This window comes from Crocodylus siamensis, chromosome 2 (genome assembly GCF_052110815.1).
Source record: "Crocodylus siamensis isolate JL-2025a chromosome 2, ASM5211081v1, whole genome shotgun sequence".
Taxonomy (NCBI): Eukaryota; Metazoa; Chordata; order Crocodylia; family Crocodylidae; genus Crocodylus; species Crocodylus siamensis.
The window spans coordinates 294,415,531-294,438,815 of NC_143396.1; the positions used below are offsets into that span (position 1 = coordinate 294,415,531).

Genomic DNA, 23,285 nt, shown 5'->3' on the forward strand with positions numbered 1-23,285 from the left:
ACTGAAATGGCTGTTTTGCCACCAGAGCACATTATTTCTAATAAAATGGGAAATTGTTCAGTGACCCTCTACTTGCAGAAGGGGACACACTATCTGCCATGCTTGGAGACAAACTATCCTGCCAGCTGTACTGAAGTCCTGCAAGGACAGAACAGGGAACCACATGAAACCAGTCTCCTCTGTGAGCAGAGGCCAATACTAATTTACTTGTACACTTGAACCCTATGTATCAAGTCCTTATAAATATGTCTAGGCACAAGTCAGATTTTTGCCTCAGTCCATCTCTGCCTGTTGACCCACGTTAGTCAAGCTGATTATATTCTTTTAAACAGTTAACTTAGTTGATCAGGAGGCTGGAAGAAGCCCAGATAGCAGGTGTGCCATTGTCGTCAGCTCGACTAACTTGCTTACTGTTGATTACATAGATATCAGCAATCATTTTTTCTTCTTACTCATGAGATTAGGTGCAGATACTTTCACTTTACCAGGAATATTTCTTGATAAGTCAGTGTCCTATAAAACAAGGTGAGAATTAAGAACACATGCAGTGTAAAAAGTTCTGCAGCTTCCTCTTCCCTTTTGGAATATTTGCTGCAAATGAGATTACACAACTATCAGCAATAGCAGTGACACTTTGCAGCAAGGGTGGGGCTGTGCCAGACAGCTCACAGTGTACAACTCTAAAGCCTCCCAACTCATTAGAGCAGAGGTGGCCAACCTGCAGTGCCCCTGGTACATGGGGGAGAGAACAGGCTGTACCAGCAGCAGACTGGCCAGGGGAAGGGCATCCGGGTGACACTTGGGGAGGGTATGGTACGCCTGCCAAAAAGGTTGGTCCCCTCTGTGTTAGAGGATCACAAACCCATGAAAGGACTGCAGCTCCTGCTGATGAAAGCAGTGGATTGCCAAAACATCCCGGCGGGCTCAGTAGTTATCATTAATGCACTTAAAATACTCAGTGATGAGACACCATCAAAGAGTTCTATTTAGTGGGATATTATCAGGATCAATTTTAGGCCCGATGCTCTTCAAAGCTGACCTTGAGATATCACTGCTTATAAAATCTGCAGCTGAGAAATAAGGACTGCAGCAATCCTGCAGAGCAGGGCCCATGCAAAAAAATGCAAGAGCTACCAAGCCTTTTGGATAGGACAGGATATAAATCTAATAGATCACACATCAAGGAATGAAGACAGCAAGCCATACCTACAGAACATCCTGGGAAAGCAGCAGCTCCCAGAAGGATTTAAGGGGCACATAATGAACTGGCATGCCTGAGGACAATGGGACCCTTAGATATGTAACATGAGTAGTAGTTCGGAGATCACTTTCTTTCACTCTAAAGTGCCACAGTCCTGCACACATTTTAAAATGGAGACTGTGCAAAGGAAAGCCACAAAAAAGGACTAAGGCTGGTGAACCCAATCTGTCTAAATTTAGAACTTGTAAGTGATTTCTTCACTTACCTTCACAAGATCGAAATAGAAAGTAGTAGAAGGCTCTTTAAACTAGCAGTGAAAATGCAATGGGAACTGATAGCTAAAGTCTAACACATTTCTAATCAAGTGAGCAGTTGTTCAGCTCCATGCTGTGTACCCGGGTGAAATTAAAGTCCTGTGACATGCAGGTCAAACTAGATCGACAATCCCCAACCCGGGGCTGCTGACAACATGGTGATCACAAACCCTAAAACAGCAGAAAATTAAAAAAGGTTGACAAGGGAAGCAAGTTATGATGTCTGCAGCACTGGGCTCAGTTGTGTCACCCATGGGTCAGCAAAGGTTGGTCTTTAAAATCTACATAGTTTTGTGCCTACTGAGGAATGCAAAAATAAAACAGAAAACAGTGTTTCTTCTGAAAAATGTCTCCAGTCAGAACTGGTGCTCCTCTTCATTCTAGCCGCAATACCCTTTGTACAAGCCAGAGAGTTATTTACCTTTACACTGCGAAATAAATCTTTCTCTCTTGCAGTCGCTTCTTTGGAATGCATGAAGTTATGCAAGGCAGTTTTAGCAGCTGGAAAGAGTATAGGGAAAAAAAAAGATTTAAGATGGTATCTGAAAATACTTTCCTAAACGAATAGGTTAACAAAGATTATAGTGCTCTACAAAGCAAGGACCTTTTCCTTTCTTCTGGGTGCCTGGTGTAAGCTTCACTTTATACCTTTCAAAAGAAAAAAAAGTTATATAATTAGCTCAAAATACTTCAAGAAATTGCCAAAGATTTTTTCCAGACAGACTTATAGTCTTGTTGCGACTCACTTATAGTTTGTCATGGTGGTGTACGGTGCACATATTGGTATGGCGAAGAGGAGTATGTCGTCAGGGTAAGGCTGGCCTGTTAAAGAATCCAGCAAAGTCTCTCCTTCCTGGAAGAGCAAACAGAGTCCCTGCTGAAAAACCACAACACCCTCCAAACCAAAGCAACATTTAAAGCAATAACAACATCTTTGGTGCTGGAGATAGTTGATGGTTCTCCCTGGAAGCCAAGCTACAAACAAGACATGATACAGTATCGATGAGAAAACTGACATGCACTGCTAGCTCTGCCACTTACTTCACTGAAATATATTCATCATAGAAAAGGCTTTTGGACAGACAGCCCTGACTTTTCAACAGGGTATCTGAAGGCACAAGGTAAAATATATTTCAGTTTTAGGCATGGTGTCCGGGACTTCCTGAGTGTGGTTTATATTTCTGCATGGTCAATGAAGACCTCCTTATTCAGAAAGACAGTACAGCTGCCTCTCCAATGACATCCATTCTGTCCAGGAACAGCACACACCAACCGCAGAGGCTTCCTCAGCCTGACCTGAAAGCTTGCTAAGAATTTAGGTTGGTCTAATACAAGATATCAGATTCATCCAACAAACCTTGTCTCTCTCTCGTACGTGCCTTCTACCTTTCTTTTTTTTAAAATTAAGTACCGATTACTTCTGTAAACCATCTCTACAGAAATCTTCTGAGCAAATGTGTTCTCTGTTTCTTGGGTTTAGTGTTTTTTAACATGTCTGGAAGTGAACTGCAACTTTTAAACTAAAGACCAATTTTCATCATAGTCAGGCTTTACTTGAGCTGTCAGCTTACAAGGGAGGTGGGATCATCTGCTGTCTGGAGGCCCCTGGAGTTTTCCAGGTGAAAGCAAAAGGCAAACTTCTCCATCTGAAAAGGAATGCCTTTATCCAAACTGACAATTCATATGCTAAGCGTACCATAGTAACCCTAAGTGTTATTCTGTCATAGGAGTAGTTGGTTAGAATGTGGTGCTAATAACACCAAGGTGACAGGTTTGATCCCTGTGTAAACTAAATGATCTCTTGAGGTCCCTTCCAGCCTTACTTCTCTGTAAGAAAGGCGAGGGCTGAATTCTTGGGGTCTACACCAAGGTCACAGGCAACAGACTTCTAACTGATTAGTGCTGCTTCTGGTAGGTCGAGTGCATAACCTCTGTGACACAATCTCCTCAAAGTCAGGGCAGGGGGGCTGGACCTGATCTCATAAGGTCCCTTCCAGCCCCTAACTTCTATGAAAAAACACAATAAAAAACTTGGAAACTAAATGCTTCGGTGATCCTCCTGTAACAAGGTGAGTGGTTCAGACGACCTCAGAAGCCAGGCCGACATTAATGATGAGCAGGGAGGATCTCAGTTGTCTCTAAACACTTGTATCTTGGTATTTTAGTAGAGGCTAGAAGATAAACGTTTACCTCATTTCCCTGCTGATCTTGATCTTGTTCATCCTGCATGAGGGATGTAAAAAAATGAAACATTAGGACTTGCAGAACATAAAACTACTACTTCCAGAAGCTCACGTTCACAGCGCACACAAACAGGCTCAATGCAAACAGAACCAGAGCTCACATTAAGGGAGAAGCAAGCACGTTTGTACCATTGTATTCCTTGGAGCTTTTTCTTCCTCCTCCCAAACCTCCTCGGTATGTGCAAGGCTGGGAGAGAGACTAGGCTGGAAATACTGAACTGCATCATCTACCTACTCAATTATATTTCAGCTACATAATTTACAGAATGCAACACAAAGGGAACCCCAATAAAACTCAGCCAACCAGTGCATCTCTCAACTTCAGCTCCCGATGGCTGTGTTCCAGAGAGGGACAAAATATGGTGCCACACTGACATGTTACATGGACTCTGTAACGTTATAACTGCAGCAAACCTATGGCTTAGCAGAGCCTGAGCAGCCAGGTACCAGGAAAGCAGGGGCAGAGCGAATGCGCAGCGTTTACCTTCTCATCCTGTTGCTCTTCTGGGGCTACATCCTGCGAGTCATGCAACACCACTCCGCCTGGGGGCGTTTCTTTCATGCCTTCGTTTGCCCGTTGTCCAGTCTTTGGTTTCTGAGGAGGTCGCTTCACTGGTTCTTTTGTTTTTCCTTTCTTCCCTTTCTTCAATTTATCATCTTTGTTTGACCCTGCAGACTAGATTTCACACACACAAATGACTGAGAACCTACACCAAACACAGAGCAATCGGTAAGAAGGGGACAGGCAGTTATCGGATGCTTACACCCAAGAGCTTCATTATAAGTTCGCGATCTTCTTCATCCTGATCCTTGTACTTCTCTTTCATTTTTTTCATTTTACTCTGTAGGAGAAATAAAAGTAGTGAGCTATCAATAAAGCACAAAAATCTCTGGAGACATTAACCCAGAGAAGTTTACAGATCAACCTACTAATCTGTCCTTCACTCATGCATGGCATTTGATCTCCCTGGATTCCTCTAAGAGTTAACACTACACTGGTCCAACAGAACCTCTATTTTTGTCAGGGAAATATGCAATCACTCAGCAACTGGTTTTTACCAACTGCAGGGTAGACAAAGATTTGTCTGGATGGATGTTCCTGCCACGAACAGGTTGGACTAGATGTGACCTCCCAAGGGTCCTCTCCTATGACGCTATGACAAGTGGTCAGTAAAGTCTCAATGTGTTTAGATACCTCAACATCTCTGACCGTACAAAAAAGAATACTGCGTAAGTGTGAAAAAATGAACCCTTCACAAGTCAAGGCCTCTCATGGGGTGAATCAGTCATTTCTGCAGCTTCTTGTTGTCTACCTTCTGTCCTCGTTTCACGGGCTGAGGGGCCGACATGCTCTTACTGGCAGCAGAAAGTGGTGTTAGCAGCGTGTTGCTCTCTTTCTCCCTTTCTTCTAAAGCCTCTAAGTTTTCTGTATCATTTTGCTGCTTCCTTTTCTTCATTTCTCTAAATGAAATGAAAGCAAATCTTTTAAGACATCCCCTCCAAAATAACTCACCTTTAATTAATTCAATAGTAAAAACAGAGACAACCATTACAAGTTGGTTCCCAGAAGATGCACACTGTGGTTACTTCTGGACTTGTCTCTGTGTGTAGCTAAGGTGGGATTTCCCCAAACTCAAGGCTCTAACCCATTAGTGTCCTGTCCCTCTCACGTCCCCCTTGGGAATCAAGCTTCCTTGCTGTTCCAACCAATATGTGACAATCAGGACCCACTCCTACCAAACAAACCACAGGCTGCTCAAAAAATGCACGGTATTCTCTTTGATAGAAATCCTGAATCTCTGAGGAACAGAATTTACAGCTAAGCCACTTTTTCTTCTTTATACCTGTGGCAAATAAAAAGTTCCGATTTCCTGCTCTTAACATCAGACTGTCTGAATGTTCTCTGCAAGGACTAATACTAGTGGGGATACGACATCAACAACAAATGCCTAACTGTCCCCACAACCTCGCCATTCAGTGAATGAAATACATCTTGCTTTCCCTTGGAGAAAGATGAATGGCAGAACCTTCTTCTGCAGCTTGGTCCAGTACTGGTCCCTGAAGGATAAGCTATTCCCAATGCAAACTGCAAGCACGGCACACTGGCAATCCCAAACCATCCTAGTGTCTCTGGAAAAGGGAGTACACCAAATCTGGCCAGCCTTGACTCTGGGCATGATAGCTTCTATCATTATGCTTATGAGAAGTATGGGAGGAATAAGTGTATTTCCTTCCTAACACCGTTGACATACTGAGCAGTATATAGACATTCATACCTTGACCAGTTAATTCAGGACTGTGTAGACAAGAATTAGGATTATCTAAGCAAGGGACCACCTGGGTCATTAAGCCCTGTCTCTGCTACTGCAAGCAATGCTGTCAAAAACCTATTCACAGAGGAAGCCACCTCTGTGTACCTTGATGTGTCCGTCTGGGGAACCACGTCATTTTTAAAGCAAACACAATCATTATCTTGGCTTCCTAAGGGTTGGATCCTGTGTCCAGCTTGCTCTCCAGACTACACAAGCCAGCCCAGGGAGGCTTTGTCAATAGAACAAGTGCTGAGATCTCCTTTATACTGCATAACACCTGATGCAGAGACTGCCAGTGTGGGCTGCACAACTGTGATTTTGTCAAGACCCTCTGACAAGCACTGAGAAGCTGAGACATGGAGCACGTGCCTCTATCTCATGGGATGAGGGCTTCAAAGGGCTTTAAACACTTGAATACTACTGAGGAGCAGGCCCTGATGCTCTGGTGCAGAGGATATTCTCTTTGATAGAAACTAGAGGGCTGCTGGTGGCAGAACCCCATTTGGAAGCATAAAACCCATTTCATTGTCACTTCCTGCAACTTCATTGGTGTCAAAGGTCATGTGACATGACTTCCTGATGTGATACCGCTTCCTGTGAGGTCTTTGACTATGGCTCACCGGCCCACCGGGTGATAAAAAGTTCATGATCCGGCCCCACATTCAAAAAGGTTGGACGCCCCGATTTAGACCTTTCCTTCCCTCGGACAGAAGGACATTCCTACCTTCTCTCCTTGGCTGACAAATGCCTTCGCCCATGTGACTTGCTATCGCTCTATAAAGTGAAACAGAGCTAGATTTCATTACTTCCACTAGCACAAAGCATAAAAGTTAGGCTATTTGTTTGAAAAGCTTATCAGGGGCTTACCAAGTTGGATACTTCCTCTTTTGTAACCATCTTCTGCTGGGATCTGTGAAGAAATGGAAAGGCACAGCACATATCTTTAGAGAATGAACTGTATTACCAAACTGCTTTAATTCAGAGGCAGCCACAACTGAGACAAGCTCTCACAGGGGTATCTACTAGGCAACATATCCAGGAAAAATCATTTCTTTTTTTGAATGTATATCAGAAAATTTGCTGCACCTGCGGTAATTATAAATCAATGCACTCTGGCATACTATTTCATTGTCGTCTATAATAGTCATGGAACTCTCTTTTGTATCAATAGCTAGATACATTAACCCAGCATCAAATACCTATCTCTTGAGCTAAGATTTGCAAAGAAACCTTAGTCAATCAAGTCAGGTTTCTTTTGAAAGCCTCAGCTTTGAGGACGGGGGGGAGGGAGGGGCTTGGTGTCTGACATATTGGGAACAGAAATCATAGAAATCATGGAACATGAGGGTTGAAGGGAGCTCAGGAGGTCACACCTAGTCCAACCCCCTGCTCCAAGCAGGACCAGCCCCAACTACATCATCCCAGGCAAAGCTTTGTTGAGCCAGGTCTTGAAAACTCCCAAGGATGGAGCTTCTACCACCTCTCTGGGTAATCTGTTGCAGTGTTTTACTACCCTCCTGGTGAGGAAATTCTTCCTAATATCTAACCTCAACTTCCCTTGTTGCAGCTGGAGACCATTACTCCCTGTTCTGTCGTCTGCCCCCACTGAGGACAGTCCAGCTCCATCCTTTTTGCAGCCCCCCTGCAGGGAGCTGAAGGCTGCTATTCAATCCCCCATAGTCTTCTCTTCTATAGACTAATATGTTTGTTAGCTCTCCGTTCCGTACACAAATGCTTATTTCACATGAAATATGTATTAGAGAAACCAAGGCTGCAAGAAAGGGGAGTCCTATTCATTAGGACAGCTGGTATTTTTTGCATATGCTCATGCTGAAATGCCTCATAGTCTAGGATCAGAGTATTTTATTGTGAAGCCTATTCCATTCTCTAACTAATGGCTTTTGTGAGGATCTGTGGTAGTAAGAACTACCCACTGGGGCCCAATTTCCTATGGACAGCCAGATGGCAATAAATTCAGGCCCTGGCAAGCAGGATAAAAACAGGAGTGACCTTGGCATTTCCACTTCCGAACCAGAGAATGCGGAATTGCAGGGGTGACAACAATATACAGAAGGGGAAATCAAAATGGCACAAGAGGAAGATCTGGGCAAAATCCCCAGGGAGAATGCAGTGAGGCTACCAAGTGGGTGACCACACACTCAGCTGCTGCTGCTGTCTAACACACTAGGGACAGGAACAGCCTCCCCTGGTCACGTTCAAACAGCCCTCTAAGGCAGTAGCAATGGTGGCACTACTGGAAAAGTATCACGGCTCCTTCAGTTACCTTTGTGACTGGAGATGTGACAGATCAATGGCAGTGTCTGGATAATGCATCTCCTCCTCTTTCACTTCTCTTGCAAACTCCTGACCTTCAACCTCTTCTTCAGATTCCGCACCATCTTCTTCAGAGGTTTCCTCCTGTGCTGCTGGATTGTTTATCCTGTCCCTGTCTGGGTCAGCAACAGCCTCCTCATGGATAGTTTCAGCAAGAGCTTCCTCCAGGCTAGTTTCAGTCTTGATGTTTACACCATTAGGTGCTTCTTGAGGCTTTGCCTTCTCTTCATCACTGCTGCTGTCATCTCCTTCTGGTGCTGTTTATAAAAGATGTAGGAAAAATAATTTCAGATTAAAGACACTAGACTAAAATTGCACAAATCAGAGAGCTGACTACATACCTCAGGAGGTTTTTATTAGTTTGCAGTTACCCCCCAGATAATACCTAAGAGTTCAATGTCTTCCAACTCCAGTTCATTGCTACCACTGGTCACAGTTTCCACATCCTCATCCTGCACTTTGACTTTCCTTTCTTCTCTGTGTCTCCAAACACAACTTTCATCCACCTAATGAGAGAAATAGGTCTTTTTTACTGAACAAAAATGTGATTTTACCACTAAGGAATATGCATCTTTTAAATCCAGCCTGGAAAACATGTCCTGGGAAGGATAAGGCTAGTGATATCCTATTTCATCTAGTCACATACCCACTGGTCAGAATACAAACCATGAGCTTCAGAAATTTCTGCCAACACTTCCAACAGAATTGGGGGAAGAAAGCTGGTAGCAATGGTGCTCACAGGGTTCATTTGTTTTAAACACAGAAGGTTTAAGATTGGGAGCCTCATGCCAGTGAAAAAATACTGAACTGGCAGAAGCAGCATTTTCTGAGATCTGTTGCAATGAGGAGAGAGAGACAGGTGTGAAGACACTAGTAGGTAAGACAAATATAGGTGCTCCCAGTTCCAAAAGCTGCACTGAAGTGGCACTGGAGATTGCTGTGCAGCAGGATTCCCGTCCTGCAAAGGAGCACGCAGGTGCTGAGGTAGGCTGGGATGCAGGCCCGATAAATACTTTTAAAGAACTCCGAAGTGGAAAAAGACAACACAGCTAAGTGTCTGAGATGGTTGTGCCGGATGGATGAATGGTACATCATCCATCAGCTGCTGCCGCTGTCCACCATGTCAGAGACAGGAACAGCTGGTAAGTCAGTGTAGGTCCCCGCTAATACTGCAGACCCCTCATAGTACAAAAAGCTAACATCACACAGTGGAGAAGGCAGCCTGTTTTCTCCATAGCACACAGAAAGCCTATGCAGAACAGGGGCCAAGGAAAAGGAGGATGGTGCACAAAGGGAAGAAGCAGAAGCTGCAAGGATCAGAAAAAGCACACATGGGATTTAGGATTCCTATGACAATGATTTTTTGTCTGGTATAATTCCACTAACAAAATACCTACTTCTACCTGGCTTTTTGGAAAACCAGGGGGAAAGGAGTGGGGAGGGAGAGGCCACCTGCATTAATGAAGTGACCCATTCCATATTTTTCCATGTGTCACACTACGTATAATCTACGTGGGTACACCTCTCCTTCAAACCCTTACACCTCACCTCAATAATCCAGCAGGTTAAATCATGACTCTGGATTTCCTGGAATTCATGGATTCAACTGTTAAAGTCACTTCATAAAGTCACTCCATGTAGGGGGACCTACACGGAGTACATCTGTGATGGGCCGGCCTCAGAGATGATGCTCAAGGGCAACCAGCTCGGTTTCATTAGGGGCAGGGCATGTCAGACCAACCTGATTGCCATTTATGATCAGGTCACAAAAGCCTTGGTTGCAGGTGTTGCCGTGGCTGTAGTCTTTCTGGACTTCAGCAAGGCCTTTGACACTGTCTCCCACCCCATCCTCATTAAGAAACCGGGTGACTGTGGCATTGATGCCTACACAGTCAGATGGATTGCAGATTGGCTCAAGGGTCGCACTCAGAGAGTGGTGGTGGACGGATCATATTCGACCTGGGGTGAAGTGGGTAGTGGAGTCCCCCCAGGGCTCGGTCCTTGGGCCCGCGCTCTTCAATCTCTTTATCAGCGATTTGGACGATGGGGTGAAAAGCACCCTGTTTAAATTCACTGATGATACCAAAATTTGGGGTGAGGTGGGCACACTAGTAGGGAGGGAAAGACTGCAGCGAGACTTGGATAGTTTACAGGGGTGGGCTAGCAAAAACAGCATGCACTTCAACACTGACAAGTGCAAGGTGCTGCATGTGGGCAGTAGTAACCAGCAGCACACTTATAAGATGGGAAACTCCCTTCTTGAGAGCACGGAGGCAGAAAGGGATCTTGGAGTCATTACTGACTCCAAGATGAACATGAGCTGACAATGTGAGGTCACGGTTGGCAGGGCTAACCGCACCTTGTTGTGCATCCACAGGTGCATCTCGAGCAGGGCCAAGGAGGTGATCCTCCCCCTCTATGCAACCCTGGTCGGGCCACAGCTGGAGTGCTATGTCCAGTTCTGTGTGCCCCACTTCAGGAGGGATGTGGACAACATTGAGAGGGTCCAGAGGAGGGCCACCTGAATGATCTGGGGACTACAGGGCAGACCCTACAATGAGAGACTGAGGGACGTGAACCTGTTCAGCCTTCACAAGAGAAGGCTGAGGCGTAACCTGGTGACAGTCTATAAACTCACTAGGGGGGACCAGAAGGGTTTGGGAGAGACCTTGTTTGGCTCCTAGTGCCCCCCGCCCAGCATAACAAGGAATAATGGCCACAAGTTGTTGGAGAGTAGGTTTAGATTAGACATCCCTAAGAACTACTTCAGAGTCAGGGTGGCTAGGATCTGGAACCAACTTCCAAGGGAAGTGGTGCTGGCTCCTACCCTGGGGGTCTTTAAGAGGAGGCTTGATGCCTACCTAGCTGGGATCATTTGAGCCCAGTTTTTTTTTTTCTCCTGGCCTGGCAGGGGGTCGGACTTGAAGATTTATAAGGTACCTTCCGACCCTACTTCTATGATTCTATGATAAATCTTTTGTTCCAAATGAAATACCCAGGTGCAGTATAATGCATATGCTAAATTATGATGGGAAGCGTTGGTCTAAGCGAAGCACATGGAAAGCTGAATAAAAAGCCAGTAGCACTTTCAAGGGACCTGAAAGTGAAGAACTAAAAAATGTCAGACTTCAAGCTGGCAACCAGAATCTCTGCTTCCTTTTAGAATCACTAACCATTGCCCACAGTCTGTATTCTCTGCCTGGTATTTCTAAGCTGCATGTCCCATGCCTGTGCACTGCATTAAGAGAGTCCTCTTCCATGGAGAGCATGCTGACAGAATTCTTGACAGGGGAATGTGCTTAGGCAACACAGCATTGTTGTGATAAAAACACAAAATTATAACCTATCAGAGAGACAAGGAGATGCATACTATTAGTGAATAAGACAATACCTTAAACAAGAAGCTAAAGCCCATCATAAGATATGAAGGCGGAAGGAAATTTTTTTTCCCTGGAAAAGAAATGTACAAAACAGTTTCAGTACACAAACTGCAACGATTATCCCAACCCACGCTCCAGGTACAGGAACTAACAGCCACATGAGATCAGAGCTCTTCTGCAACTGCTTTAGGTTTCAATAAACTTAAGCTGGGGCCTATTTTGGCTCCAAAGCGACACTGGGATTAGAGGAATGGGAAAGCAATTTAAGTTGCCTTTCCGCACATAAGCCAAGCCTCCCCCTCCCCACAATTTTGTATTTAGTTCAAAACATTATCCAACGTAAACAACTTTTCAGTGGTACTTGAAGGTAGAGAGTTGTCAGACAGAGCCGTATTTTCAGGGGGACAGTAACCTTTTAATTCTCACCTCTGATCATGAAGCTTCCGGTAGTCAGGTATTCTCCGGTTGGTGCTGTCTTAGACACCTAAACAAAGTACCATGCAGCACAGGTTGGTAACTCTTATCTTTCAAATAATACCGAGAAAAACTATGCATCACCAAGTATCAACAGTAACAAAACCTGACACTTAGGCCAGCTACATTTTCGGTTTCTAGGGACTAATTTTGTGACTAATTTTGCAGTAGTGCTGAGTGCTACAGGGAGGATTTGCAGAGGAACAACCTCATGTGACTCCAAGACTTTAAATAACAATTCACTGTCTGACTAGGATAGATGTGCTAGCTCAGTAACAAGTTATTGGTCATGGTCTACAAATCTCTGGTCTGTGTCATCCAGCAGCTCAGACTAGATGATGAAATAGTTCCTTCTAGCCTTAAAATGGGCCAGTTCAGTTTATTTTCAGTGTTTTGAAAAGCTGACTTAACTGGGCACTGCAAAGTAAACCTCTCCATTCCTTTGGTATAGGGCAATGCCAGTGCTGTGCTCACAGGAGGTCCCCTTCTTAGTTAGGGGGAAACGGCCTTAAGCCTTGAGATGAAAGGGTTCAAATCACAGCAGGAAAGACTGGTAATCTGATTGTGAAACAGCAGAACTTTCTTGAGACCAGCCTTTCACTGTCTGTACCTGACACACCATCCAATGCCACACACAGATGTGTGAGTAGGGAAACCACAAACGTATACAAAATCAACCTTGTTTCAATATGAGGCCATAAAAAATATATTTAAAAGAGACAAATCACACTTGGCCTTATGAAAAAAGTGACTGAATCTCAACTAAAGATTACTACCATCTTATTTAATGTTGCCTGCTCATTTTACTACTCTAGGTGCTTTCCACCAAAGCACATTACCTGTAATTTAATGCACAAATTAAAATTCTACTTGGAAATTTAAAAAAATAAATAAAGTCAATAATGTTTATAAATTCATTTCCTCAAGATGATACCCTCTTTTAAGAGGCTGAATTCGCTACCTTTCTTCCCTCACACAGACCCTATTCTGTAGATTCACACCCCAACCAATTTGGGACACTCAGGGAGAACTTGTAAGAGCAATAACCAACTGAAACACAACTCTGCTTCCTTGGTGTCTCATTCCACATGTACAGTTCCACATTGATTCTTTCAGGCTAACTTCTCAAAACTAATGCCCAAGATTTTCTTACCTGATGATGATAAACCCACCACGCACTAGTAATGATACGGGCATCCCAGGCAGCACTGTAACATAATGCCATTGTGCCTGCCTCAGTCAGGGTACGTGGAGGGACTGGATCACCTTTAACGAGAACATTTAAATATGAGGGTTACTGGACATGTGTTTTAGGATATAAATCACATTAAGTCCTATGCCCAAAATTCAATATAATCTTTGTCTGAAGAGAAATAATGAACATTTTACGCATACATAATTTTATGTTTCAGAAAATAAAAGGCACCGCACTTCAGGAGGGATGTGGACAACATGGAGAGGGTCCAGAGGAGAGCCACTTGCATGGTCAGGGGGCAGCAGGGCAGACCCTACGAGGAGAGGTGATGGGACCTGAACCTGTTCAGCCTCCACAAGAGAAGGCTGAGGGGGGAATCTAGTGGCCTATTATAAAGTAGTCAGAGGGGATCAGCAGGCACTGGGGGAGTCCCTGTTTCCCCGAGCACTACCAGGAGTGACCAGGAATAACGGTCACAAGCTGGCAGAGGGTAAATTCAGACTAGACATCAGGAGGTGCTACTTCACGATCAGGACGGCTAGGATCTGGAACCAACTTCCAAGCAAAGTGGTGCTGGCTCCTACCCTGGGGGTCTTTAAGACAAGGCTTGACAATCACCTTGCTGGGGTCGTTTGACCCCAGTACTCTTTCCTGCCATGGCAGGGGGTCAGACCTGATGATCTGCTCAGGTCCCTTCCGACCCTACTAATTACAAAACTAGGTATTACAGAAAGGGTCTCGAAGTGGAGTCTTGGAAAACCAGTTCTGAAAGCAACTCCCTTATGCATAATGTCAGAGGACAACTTCCTAACTGGGCTATTAGTAGTGATAGAATTTGGACTAGAAAACTCAAACCCAGATTATAAAGCGAAGTGTGGACAAAGGTAGAGTCTACATTATATTATAAATACAACCTTTTAAATGCTGTTTTTGGTTAGTTTGTTTTTTGTTTTTGCAATTGGCTATAAATCACTGATTCAGCTCTCAATCACCTGTGGGATTCTTGATGACACAACTTGTTGCACCGTGAAGATCAGCATGTACATATACATCCCCTGAAACAGAAGAGATCAGATGGCACATTTCAAAAGGCACCCCAGTAGTGACAGTGATTATTATAAGAGGGTTCCCAACTTTACTCAGAAACTAAATCACTTGGCTCAAGCCAAAACACCCATATGTTCAGGGGGAACAAACTACAGGCCTGATTGCCGGTTAATCTCAAACTTCTCATCATTTAATTTTTCAGAGGTCAACATCATAACAATTTACATGACACAAGACCTCTTGGTATGCGAATGCAAAACTGAATTCAGAAGTATTGTAATGCTCTGCCGGGAAATACTAACTGTAACTATGCAAAAACATTCTCCTCTGTGAAACACACGTACAAGCAGCTGCAAAAGCTAAGGTCTGTTAATTTGCTTTAGAGCTCAGTTCAGGTTATTTCTAAATTATTGCATCACTGCATCAGATCACTTGCATGCATACTAAATAAAATCCAAGAGACTTTAATCTGAAATTCTATACAATCTATAAACATGAGAACACATAAAAATAAGCTGCTTGTATTAGAGGTACACCAATAAAGATCGTCTTGGCTGACACCGATAGCCAACCATATCAGCCGATGTCAATCCAATAATTGATATTTAGCAATGGCACAAAGCATTTTTAAACTACTGACATAAAGAAACCTTTTTGTTTGTTTGTTTTGCATTTAACACACACAGAGCTCCTGCCTGCTCTGGCCCTTGATGAGGAAGGTCACCTTATTCTCATGCAGGTTGTCCGCTCACTCACAGATCCTACCTGCAGCTCCGCGGCGCTGAGTGCATTTGCAGCCCGAGCACACCGCTGCCTCAGCGCTAGTGGGCCCTGTGGCGGGCCAGTAGGGGGCGCTCCTGCGTTGAGCCGCCCACCTCCCTGCGCCCGACCCCCTGCCAGGCTCCGAATGCCTCCCTGGGGCGCCTTGTGCTCGGCCGACCCCTCTCCCGGAGCACACTCGCTAGCCTGGGGGTAACGTGCCGCCACCACCCCGAGAAGGGACTGCCTCGGCCCTGTGTCCTCGGGGAAACACAGGCCTAATAGTCCGACGGGTACTCGACCCAGTACAGGCACTTGGGGCACTTCCCCAAGTCCGGGGGCAAAAAGTACAGTCCACAGACCTAAGGGGTCTCTTAGGCATAATTTAGACCCACCCCTCAATAAGTCTCCCACACCAGTCAAAAAGGAGAACTGTATTGATTACAGGGGGTAGGGGAAACTAGGGGACAGGGTTGAGTAATATCCTAGAATTCCTAAAGAGCAAACAGCGTGGCTGAGGTAGCCTTTCGATCACGCATCTGTGTTACTGCCAGCTAGATATCTAATCCGATTGAGTAGCTTCCTCACAAGCATCTTCCAGAGGTCTCCCGTTTCCCCTCGGGAGTCTTGGGGTGAGAGAGAGAGCTGGGTCCCGATGGCAAGGCTCCTCTGTCTCCCCTGCTTGGCTGCTGCTTCACCTCATGGCCGAAGAGAGAAGCGCGAGCCTCCCCCCCCCCCCCCCCCCCCCCCCCTCCGACAACCTATATAGTCCCTGTGACCTCATTCACCTGGGGCGGTGGAGGTCAGCCCCAGTTGGCTGTCAGCCAACCAATTTGAAATACATCACCTGTTACCGGGCAGCTTCCAGCTCCCCAGGTAGAAACCCCCACCCAGGTAATTGATGCAAGTCACCTAGGCAGAGGGAGCAGGTTTCCCCCTCCCTCAGGAATGCAGCCAGCTCAAGAGACCAGCCAGGGTGTGGTCCCCTCCGTGCTGGTCCACCCTAATCAAATGGTTGCTGCTCAGAGATTTTAGTCAGAGTGTCACAGGGCAGAGATTTTGGGGAGAAACAAGGTGGCTTTCTGCCACAGGCCCCATGCAGCTGAGCTCCCACAGCCACCAGGGAAAAGCAGCTTTTGCAAAGATGCCTGGCAAAGCGGAACGTCCCTCGTGCAGCACCTTACTCAACCTGTGCATAGCCCAACATCTCTGCAGTAGTTCCAGTGCTCAGGCCCTTGCTGTGTGCATGGTGTTGGCATGGTGGCAGCAGCAGCCGCAGGAGCCCCTTTGTTGCCGAGTGTAGTGCCCTGTGACTGAACCCCAGCACCCCTTCCCCCTCCTCGTTGGGACCTGCAGTTTGCTGTGGGCTTGGGCTGGCAGTGGAGCATGGGGACTTGCCACAGTACTCCAGGCTCATGGCCATAACTATTGGCTACAACAATCAAAAAAGCCAATAACTTCATTTCTCCTTTTATCAGTGCTGATCTGACAGCCAACCAAAATATCGGCACATCCCTAGTTTGTATATAAAATGTGTTCGGTGACCAAAATAAACAGATCTAATAGTATTCTTCAGTTTGATATCCACAATACATAAATTCACAACAATCAGCAAAGAAAACAAAATCTGTGTTGACATGCCTTATTTAATCTTACTAACCTGATTTCAAGTATCGTTTCACAATCATTTCATTCTGCTGTTGATCTCTTCCAGCTATAATGAGGTAATTTTCAGAGCTAATGAACCACAGGAACTTCTCAAACCTGTCAAATTGTATCATACCATTTAGCGTAAGATAACTGGAATTCTTTACTTATCACAGAGGATATGTTTTTCATTAAATATATTGCATCGTTGACCACTTGTATTTTTAAATACTGATTTTTTTTAGCTCAATACAAGCACTGATATTAAGGTGATATAAACAAAAAAGTCTTGCTGCCTGTAGCTTGGTTTTCCATCCTACCAGTATTTGCTGTACTATACCTTTGATACCCCTTCGCTAAGAAACTGATTATATAATCTCTCTAATTCTTCTCCTGGATATACAAATGACCCAGGCAAACATTTAGGATGATATTGCCTCAAACCCACAAAAGGATCTGCACAGGCAGATGTATGTACTTATGCAGGGCTCTGTTGAAGGCTTCCTTCCCTATTGCTCTACAGTCAGGGTCAGAGCCTGTCACAGTGAAACTACAGCAGCTGCCAGCCAGGACAGGTGTACTACCTGAAAAGCTATTTTCATCTTATTTTTTTGACGGTGTTCTTTTTAAAATGCACACGTTTATGACATCTCAGAGAGAATCATAAAAAATTACTTGCCAATAAACCTTCCTTGCTTTCTGAATGGTAGTAACTGTTTGAACTTCCTTCAGTGTTTGCTTTGTCTTCTTTTCAGCTGATTTGAATGCCTGTTTAGGTAAACATGGACCATCACAATTCAATAAATGCAATAATTATATAAGTACCAATTCAACAGTGAGGGGATATGGAGACTCTGTCAAATGGCTTTTTGATGGCGCTCAGTAGTTATGACAGCAGGAGCCATAACAATTAGGTATCTGATAAGTTCTTTAGAGTATATGTTATAGAGAAACTACAAGACTTTGTAACAAAGACCTGCGTTTTTCAAAATGATATATGTTTCAGGACAACCTTTATTGAAACAACTGTATATTAAGAAATGGTATTTAGGTTTAGAAACAACAGCCTATATCAACTGATGGGCTTTGCTAGCTCTAAAATTATCCTGCCTAGGTGTATTTCTAGGCCTAAATACCGTTTCTTAACATGCAGAATTAAAGTTGTGTCAGTAAAAGTTGTTCTGAAACATTTTTGATTTTGAAAAACACAGGTCCTCTTTACAAAGTCTTGTAGATTCTCTATAACGTACACTCTAAAGAACTTATCAGATACCTAATCGTTATGGCTCCTGCTGTCATAGCTACACCGTTCCATCACAAAGCCATTTGACAGAGTGTCAATACTGATAAAAACCAAGTCATTTTTAAAGCTGAAATTTATCAGCCTTATATTTGATTAAATCAGTTTGGCAAATTAACAGCCATAAAGAGAAATGAACTGCAGGGAAGCTTAAAAAATTCAGTTGTCCAACTATTATAAATGCAAAAAGTAATTTGAAAATTCAGTGACGAAAGTTCAAGTTTTACATATTGGAAGTATTTTAGGTCTTTGCTTTTCATGATATTCAAAACAAATCAGAAAAAAATATCAATACCTTCTCTGCAGCTTCAACTGTCTTCTGTGTTTTTTTTGCTGCATGCCTCTTATGATCATAATACCTGTGAAACACAGTTGAGTTTATATCTAAAAACTCAGCATTCATTCATATAGCTCATTTCTTCCCATTGTACTTCACATCTGCAGTAAGCATTCCATCTGGTAATGGACTATGTTATATGTGGCTTAGCTCTTTTCTTACTGTGTGCCTGAAAACTTTAATCAATCAGTTACTTCTTTCCCTCACACGGCATGCAGGGTATTGAGCTGATGTTCACTTTGGAGAGAAAGAAGCCACTCTTATGCGCATGTATCTATGCTCAGAGTGATCAACATGCATTTAACATGGCAGTCAGAGAATACTTGATACTAAAACAGTAGTAGCCATCACTGCAAGAGCAGGGAAGCATCCATTCTACAGCTAAAATAATAAACTACCAAGCCCAGTCTAAATCTTACTTTTTGGCATTGGCATAGGCAGACAAGCTGAGATCAACATCAACCAATAATGGTTTGTTTTTCTGTGGTTTCTTCAGCTGTTTGGTTTGATTCTTTTTCTTTTTTCCTTTTGGCTCCTCCTTTTCTTCGTTCGCTGGATCAGCTTCATCATCATCTTCCTCAGACAGTACATAAGGGTTCCTACCCCAACATTAAAGGACAGTATTAAAAATATTCCAGACCTTTTCTTTTAAAATCCAGCATTATGCTTTCCTCCAAGAAATTTCATTTCCCCCCCAAAATTTGGTTTTGGCACAAACTGGATCAAAACCAATTTTTAAAACATTAGCTGCAAACAAATCACAGCCTGCAACATGAGGCTGATGTTTTTGTTGGTTTCACTGCTAAGAGAAGCAGGGAATGTGACACTGACATGAACTTCAATGTCACAGAACAGGACAGACAAGCAGGCAATTTCCAAGGCAGATATGGATATGCAGCTTCCAGGGTCTTCAGTCCCATGGAAGAAACCTGCACAAAAGCTAGAACTTTTCTTTGGATTCAGTAAAAATTTGAATGTAACATTTCAGGCTCAACAAGCCAGCACTTTTCTTCTGAAACTTTGTTCTGTTGCACCATTTCTGATCTCTTACCTAAGGAGCTCATTCCTGCTAGCAACCTAAAAAATATGCTATGCTTTTAAAAGAGAAAGCATACTTAGTATATATGGTTTTGAGGATATGTATTCCAAAAAAGGAAAACCAAGATAAAACGTATGATATTCTATTACTGACATCTGTGCAAAGTAAAGGATTGTGGCTCTACATATATAGGCAGGTAATGAGCTGAGATTTTGTAAAATTCCTGTTCAATCATCAACAGCCAATGTGATATACATTGTGAATATGTACTGCTCTGAGTTGCTCTTGGCTCCTTATCAGCACAGTGAACCTTGTTTTCTATTGTTGTGTTTGGTAGAGTGTAGCCAAATGACAAAGGAGTAGCACATAGCTTAGTAATACTTTTCACAGAGTTAAGTATGACTGTTTGTTTCATTGACTTTTTTACTGTGGATGTGAGATTCACTTCATGTGACCTTGTCAAAAAAAAAAACCCGTCTGAAGCAGCAGTGGGACTTACAACACAGAAAGTAAATTGTGACAAACCAGTCCCTGGAATCAAGATAGTTCAGTCTTCTGTTGTACTTGGAAGCTGGATTATATAACTAGAAATCTGGAGGTTAACTTTTAGAGGAGCTTTCTGAGAGCTCTCCTAGCTTTTAAGACATTTTCAGCTATCAGTTTTCTACTCTGTTGGGCTTTTCTATATACCAGCTCAGATTCAGATTCAGGATTACAGAGTTACACCTTTAATAAACTCCACAGGGCGCATCTATGCAAGACGCTATGGTGAAATAGCGTCAGTGGGCACGAACCCTGATGTCGATGCTACTGTGCAGCAGCAAAGGAAACAACCTGTGTGGCCCTGGGACTGTGCAATCCGGTGCATGTGTAGACATGCCCGCTGTTACATACATTACTGTTCAGTGCCAATACATTCAGAAACCTTTTTGGTTTTGTATCTCAAATGGTGAATCTTTTTTCTAAATGCATTCTAGGCTCCAATCAAATATCAAGCTCCATTTCAAGGTTTTTACTGGAAGAAGTAAATCATCTGTATCTCGAAATCTAACACTCCCACTGGGCTATTTTATTTTTACCAGCCAGTGCTCCACCATTTAAATCTTTGTAAGGATTTTTTTTTTCCTGGGGTCAAAGTATCACAAGAAACTCTAGGGATCACTGAGCTACATGCCTGGAGTTGCCTGCTATAATCGGCTTTTGTCTACTTAAGCAGTTCAAAGGTAACGGCTTATGCTGAAAAGTGGCAGAAAGTGTCCCAGAGGCAAGAGTGATTGTGACCCCAGAAGCATTTTTACTGCCTCTGGGACACTTTCTGCCACTTTTCAGCACGAGCTGCTACCTTTGGCTTTTGTCTACTTAAACAATCTATTTCACTAACCAAATTAAAGAATAAACAAGAAGGAAGAGGGATTCTGAAGCTCCAGCTGAGTGTACCCATCTGTCTGCTCATAAAGCCTTGTTCCTTTAGTGCTGCTATCACACACTGAGCAACTGGGAACTGACAAACCATGCAAACAGAAATGAAGATCCTCTTTTCCCAGTTATTCTGTTGTTCATGCAATTCACCTGTTGATCTACAACACACTTACTTCAAGAGCATTGTGATATGATTTGTCTGAAGCCTCAATTCTTTGATTGCACTTGCAACAGGGTCGCCCTGAGCTTGAGCTTCTTTTACAATCGCTCCAATTTCAGTCCAGTCTATCTGGTTGGCCAGTGCACTGCGAACCACTTGGATAGCACGGTCTACTATCTCGAGGTTCATTTCTACAAGCTCTCCTTTTACCTTATCAATTTCCTTGAGAGAAAAAAAAGCCTTTATTATAACTCAGATAAAACAATCAAACAGAACAAAACATTATTTTTCTTAAAATGCTGATTTAAATTAAATATAAATCCAATTAATGAAACTGCATGAAAAATCAAGGTGAAGTTTCAATTCCTGCAACTAGGTCTGGTCAGGTGACACCTTACAGAAAAAGTGCAAAGCACTGATAATCATTGCAGGCAGGTGAGGTCTCCCCAACAAAGTACAAAGTGCTCACCAGTAAGAAAGCACTTAATCTTGGGCTCTGATTTAAAACTTAGTAGTATGACAGACCCCATTCTCCATGGAATGTTAAAAAGCACTTATTTAAGACTTATCCTATGAAAACACATCAGTTCTACCTGAGCTTGATGAAGAGCTTCTAGTCTATGTTCGTGATCCTTACGAACATTTTCCAGCTTCTTCATTGCTTGTCTTTCCTTTCAAAACAAAAGAGAAAGAAATTCTTACAAACTGTACCTTTGATAATCTAAAATGCTGTTAGATATTCATTGTGCCATGTTCCAATGCAGAGAAGAAAGCAGTGGAAGAGGATTCTGTGCAGCATTGTTACAGAAAGAATAGTGATAGCGACTTCAGTGATAGCTAGATAGCGATTCCATAACAAGATACTCAATGACACAGGTGTACAGATTAATCATCATCCAAGGAGAAACATAACTTTGGTAACAACATTAGTAGTAAAAGCAGTTTTCAAACAAGAACTGTGCTGGATGCACCTGGCTTCAAGCTTGCTCCACACAGGCTAACCCATTATTTTTAGTTGAACAAAACATCTCCCACTATCCAAGCCATACAGAGTCAGTTTGCCTATACTGAGCAAATGTCCAGTATCCTGAGTTCTGCAGGAGTAACATCAGCTGTTCCATTTTTGAATGAGACCGTACCTGTTGCAGAGCTTTCAGGTCAATCTTCTGGCCTTCTAGTTTGGAATAAAATTCATCCACTGCCTTCAAGAGAAGAAACTGATCTCAAAGAGTGCAATAACCTGGATTAGGAACAATTAAGAGGACCAGGGAGATTTTGTTCACAGAGGAGACAACTGCAAACCAAGACCCTAACACTCCTAGTCTCAGCATCTTCCCCTGCTCTTTCCATCTAGCAAAGACATCAGTTCAAGAAAGTACTCAGCCCATCCCATGCTGTAAGTGTGGAGCTAGTTATCTAGTTAGGGACCTTGCTGAAATGAACCTAAATTCCATATTACTAACCAATGTGGTAATGGAGGGGAACCTGTTCCTTAGCCCAAAGGTTGTGCAGTCTTTGAAATTACTACAGCTACAGCCATCTCTGAACCAATTGTTTAAAATTAACTCCAAATCAAGCACATAACAGTCAGTCCAGTTCTTAGTGGCTCCAACAGGCAGAAACTCTGCTTTGAACATGTACTTTTTGGCTTTATTTAAGCTACTAAAAATCATCAATACTGTGAAGGAAAGTGAAAAAATAAAAGGGAAGAACTGCAAGAGAATGAAATGGGGACTAGAGATCAAATTTACAATGAAATCACTATATGCAAGTCATTCACTGTATTTAACTAAGGACTCAAAAGGGCAGCATGTTCATATTTTTGGAAATCTGTGCCATGTGCCTGTGGTTCTTAAGTTATAGATCACCATACCTTTTCCTATTACCTTTAGCTATAAATCTACCATCTAAAAATTCCTATTTTTTCCCCAACAAAATTTGTTTAAACAAGTTAGAAATGACAATGCTGTCAGAACATGTCTTGCACCAAATGCCTCAAGCTGCATTTCAGTCACCAGAAATAACAGACAAACTGGGACCACCAGAGTCAGCTTATCATCACAAAACATTTAATTTAGCCTCTCTCCCTTCCCATAACTTACAGGATACTTACTGCTTAAGTAA

General features: G+C 43.2%; 1 protein-coding gene across 1 annotated transcript in view; it reads right to left on the bottom strand.

The window, feature by feature from the left end:
* Positions 1-168: 168 nt before the first annotated feature.
* The window catches only part of NEMF (nuclear export mediator factor), a 30,642-nt gene continuing 7,525 nt past the window's right edge, over positions 169-23,285 (bottom strand). Inside the window, exons 11-33 of the mRNA XM_090034442.1 lie at positions 22,301-22,363; positions 21,755-21,832; positions 21,175-21,383; positions 18,963-19,142; positions 18,502-18,565; positions 17,586-17,674; positions 16,920-17,023; positions 14,446-14,508; positions 13,412-13,524; positions 12,211-12,268; positions 11,796-11,854; positions 8,790-8,910; positions 8,355-8,661; positions 6,938-6,980; positions 6,795-6,844; positions 5,072-5,219; positions 4,523-4,600; positions 4,243-4,434; positions 3,706-3,738; positions 2,262-2,368; positions 2,120-2,163; positions 1,937-2,016; positions 169-513 (exon numbers count right to left, since the gene is read on the bottom strand). Of these exons, the coding sequence (XP_089890568.1) occupies positions 436-513; positions 1,937-2,016; positions 2,120-2,163; positions 2,262-2,368; positions 3,706-3,738; positions 4,243-4,434; positions 4,523-4,600; positions 5,072-5,219; positions 6,795-6,844; positions 6,938-6,980; positions 8,355-8,661; positions 8,790-8,910; positions 11,796-11,854; positions 12,211-12,268; positions 13,412-13,524; positions 14,446-14,508; positions 16,920-17,023; positions 17,586-17,674; positions 18,502-18,565; positions 18,963-19,142; positions 21,175-21,383; positions 21,755-21,832; positions 22,301-22,363 (2,361 nt within the window). The 3' untranslated portion in view covers positions 169-435. The remainder of the gene's footprint in view (positions 514-1,936; positions 2,017-2,119; positions 2,164-2,261; positions 2,369-3,705; positions 3,739-4,242; positions 4,435-4,522; positions 4,601-5,071; positions 5,220-6,794; positions 6,845-6,937; positions 6,981-8,354; positions 8,662-8,789; positions 8,911-11,795; positions 11,855-12,210; positions 12,269-13,411; positions 13,525-14,445; positions 14,509-16,919; positions 17,024-17,585; positions 17,675-18,501; positions 18,566-18,962; positions 19,143-21,174; positions 21,384-21,754; positions 21,833-22,300; positions 22,364-23,285) is intronic.